Source organism: Nanorana parkeri, unplaced genomic scaffold, assembly GCF_000935625.1.
Source record: "Nanorana parkeri isolate BGI_ZX_2015 unplaced genomic scaffold, ASM93562v1 scaffold1966, whole genome shotgun sequence".
NCBI lineage: Eukaryota > Metazoa > Chordata > Amphibia > Anura > Dicroglossidae > Nanorana > Nanorana parkeri.
Window position 1 is genome coordinate 37,634 of NW_017308234.1, and position 2,966 is coordinate 40,599.

At 49.4% G+C, this 2,966-nt stretch overlaps 1 protein-coding gene across 1 annotated transcript in view; it reads left to right on the top strand.

Moving 5' to 3' along the window:
* The first annotated feature begins 2,251 nt into the window (after window positions 1-2,251).
* The window catches only part of TRAIP (TRAF interacting protein), a 9,093-nt gene continuing 8,378 nt past the window's right edge, over window positions 2,252-2,966 (top strand). Inside the window, exons 1-2 of the mRNA XM_018572192.1 lie at window positions 2,252-2,405; window positions 2,523-2,580. Of these exons, the coding sequence (XP_018427694.1) occupies window positions 2,308-2,405; window positions 2,523-2,580 (156 nt within the window). The 5' untranslated portion in view covers window positions 2,252-2,307. The remainder of the gene's footprint in view (window positions 2,406-2,522; window positions 2,581-2,966) is intronic.

The following is a 2,966-nucleotide window of genomic DNA, read 5'->3' on the forward strand; positions in this document are numbered from 1 at the left end:
AGCTAAGATTTGACAGCAAGTACACATATGGGCAACACTTTCTAATTGTAAAGTTATTATATGTGGATGGGAAGATGTAACACATATAATGTTACCCCAATATGGCTGCAAAAGTGGAAATACCCTTTAAGGTGGATAATAAAACACAGGAAGGGAAAAGCAGAAACATAACTTATAATGACCAACCAGATCCTCTTAAATGGACCTAAAAAGTGATTGTTACAATGATAAGAGAACATTTTATACAACAAATGGTCGCCTTCAGCTTATGGAACTTACCAGAACGACACCTGACACGATGTTCAGCAGTGACGGGATTCAGGTAAAGGGAGGGCCATGAGGGGACGTTATTTCCGTACGCACAGCCGACTTCCTGTTCTGGCTTTCAGCACCTTTTAGGAACATAGAAAGGGAAACATGAGGGTTCCAGAAGCTGCAAAAGCATGAATGAATAAAAGGGTCACACAGGTAACAACCAACACCAGTCCCTGAGTCCTGACTCCACGCGGTCCCTGTGACTGAACCCCAGAAGTTTATTTCCATAATGCAGCCAGAAATTTGGGGGGTCTCTCCCCTTTCCTCTACATTGAGCGTTAGAATACCCCGTACGGCCGGTACAGAGGACAGTCACACAATGGCTCCTTCACACGAAGCTGACCCAGATAATATATTTTTTTCTTCACTGGTTTGAGTAAGAGCCAGGACACAGAAAACTGTCTGCAGGGGCCCCCCGGGGGCCACACAATAAATGCCAAAGGGCCACATGTTAGGCTCCAGCCTTCTCAGAATTCATTTACAGGAAATGCCATAAATACAGAGATCAGCTCATTAGTGTCTCTATATGAAGCTCCGCGGTGCGCACCTCGTAAAACAAACCCCCGAGAACAAAAAGAGTGAATGGTGAAAAAAAAAAGTGCACGAGGGTGCTCTGGTCCTCTTCTGATGAGGAAGGACCTTGATTTCCTGACCCCCCGAGGGGGAAAGGCTCCTGACAGGGGCAGACTCCAGACCTAGGAGGCGTGTCCAAGACAAGCAATGAGAGGTGACCATGTGCCACACTTTTGGGGTCCCCCCACCCTCTGTGTTTCTCTGGCACCCCTGTGACCCCATCCCCAGGAGGCACATCACCCGGAGCTTCCAATGCTTCCAGCCCTTCGGCCAGACAAGGGCACCCCCACCAGAGGGCATTAACACTCGAGGGGTTCCTGCCTATAACAGGGGACAAGACGGGCATTACCAGGCCAGAATCAACACCGGAGGAAAAGGAAACCCCTCCAGTAGCCGCCTATTACTCCAGAGGGTACTAGCCTGGTGCCCCCCAATCCAAAGACAGCACCCTTCTCCCCCACTGCCACCCGAGATTACTAGTCTCCTCCTCAACACCGTTCTGTCCCCAGGGAATACTAGACTGCCATCTCCTCCTCCAGGCAACAATGACATCACTTCATTTTCCTGAAATAGACAGGAAGTGAGGAGAAATCTCCTCAACGGAGACACATCAATACAATCCTGAAAAGGATATCCAAGCCCAAAAATATAATACATTCCATCTTATAGTCCTGAGATGAGACGGGTTCTCTAGGTTTACTATTTCTAGTTAAAATCTGTCGATCCCGCCTGAAATCCAGAGTCGTGGTCACTTCCTTCCTCTGAGCTGAGGTGGAAGCACCAACAATGTTATCAGCCTTACACATGTTATGGAGGGGGTGTTCTGTAGTCTTGTCCTTGGGTGACAACGCTGCTCCTCCATAGATTCAGTACAGTGAGCGAGCGTTGTCACCCTACGACAGGAAGTGTAACTAGCCGGATCACCAGGTGAAAACAAAGAGGAAAATATAACAACAGAAGTTCTGGGAAGATGGAATAATATTATATAAAGAATGGTAAAAAATGATATACATTGGGGGGAATGTATCAAAACTGGAGCAGAAGAATCTGGAGCAGTTGCCCACGGCAACCAATCAGCTTCTCTCTTCAGTTAAGGTTTGAAAGTGAAAGGTGGATGCTGATTGGTTGCCATGGGCAACTGCTCCAGTATTGGTAAATACCCCTCATTGTATCCGGGATGGAAATCTGTGTCAGCCATGCAATAAGATCTGTCAGCCGGTGGGCGGAGCTCCTCGCTTTCTATAGGTGGGGTCTCAAGTCAATCTTTCCCCTGGTACCCCGCCCCCAAACGTACGCTCCATCCACTTAAGCCAATGAGTAAAGACGTTGCCAGCGGGGTGACGTGATGACGCAGTGACGTGCAGCGTCCGTAGAGGACCGCGGTAAAAACAAATCGTTTGGTGAGGGGATCAGGAGAAAATGCCGATCCGGGCCCTGTGTACGATCTGCTCCGACTACTTCGATCACCAGAGAGATGTGGCGGCCATCAACTGCGGGCACACCTTCCACCAACACTGGTATACCCCTCACCCACCACTTTATATACACCACCAACACTGGTATACCCCTCCCTCCCACTTTATATATAGGGGGGTATTTACCAAAACTGGATTGGTTGCCCTGGGCAACTGCTCCAGATCTGATAAATTTCCCTCAATGTATAGCCGCACTTGTCCGCAGTGCCGGGTCCAGGTAAATATGGGGGAGGGGTTCACTGACTTCTGTCTGCAGGGGGTGGTCCATGTCGGAGCTCTGCCCAGTGCTGTCCTCGTCAGTCATTGGTGGATGTCAGAGGCCAGGCAGCCAATGACACTCATCACACTGCAGCCTGTGAGCGGTCAGTGGAAGCCTGGGAGGCCTCATATCAACTGTGGGACCCCAGGATGAAACGTATGGGCCCCCGAGGGATGCAGTGTGTTCGTGACACCGATATGAAATCCGGAGCCGGGGACTTTTTTTTTTCCCCCTCTGTGAATATTTTATTGCAGACATGTCAGAGCGATATCTCTCTTGGGCAACATGTGGCCCTCTTCAGCCTCCTTTGTGGCTCTTGAAGGAAGCTGTGATAACACTAATGT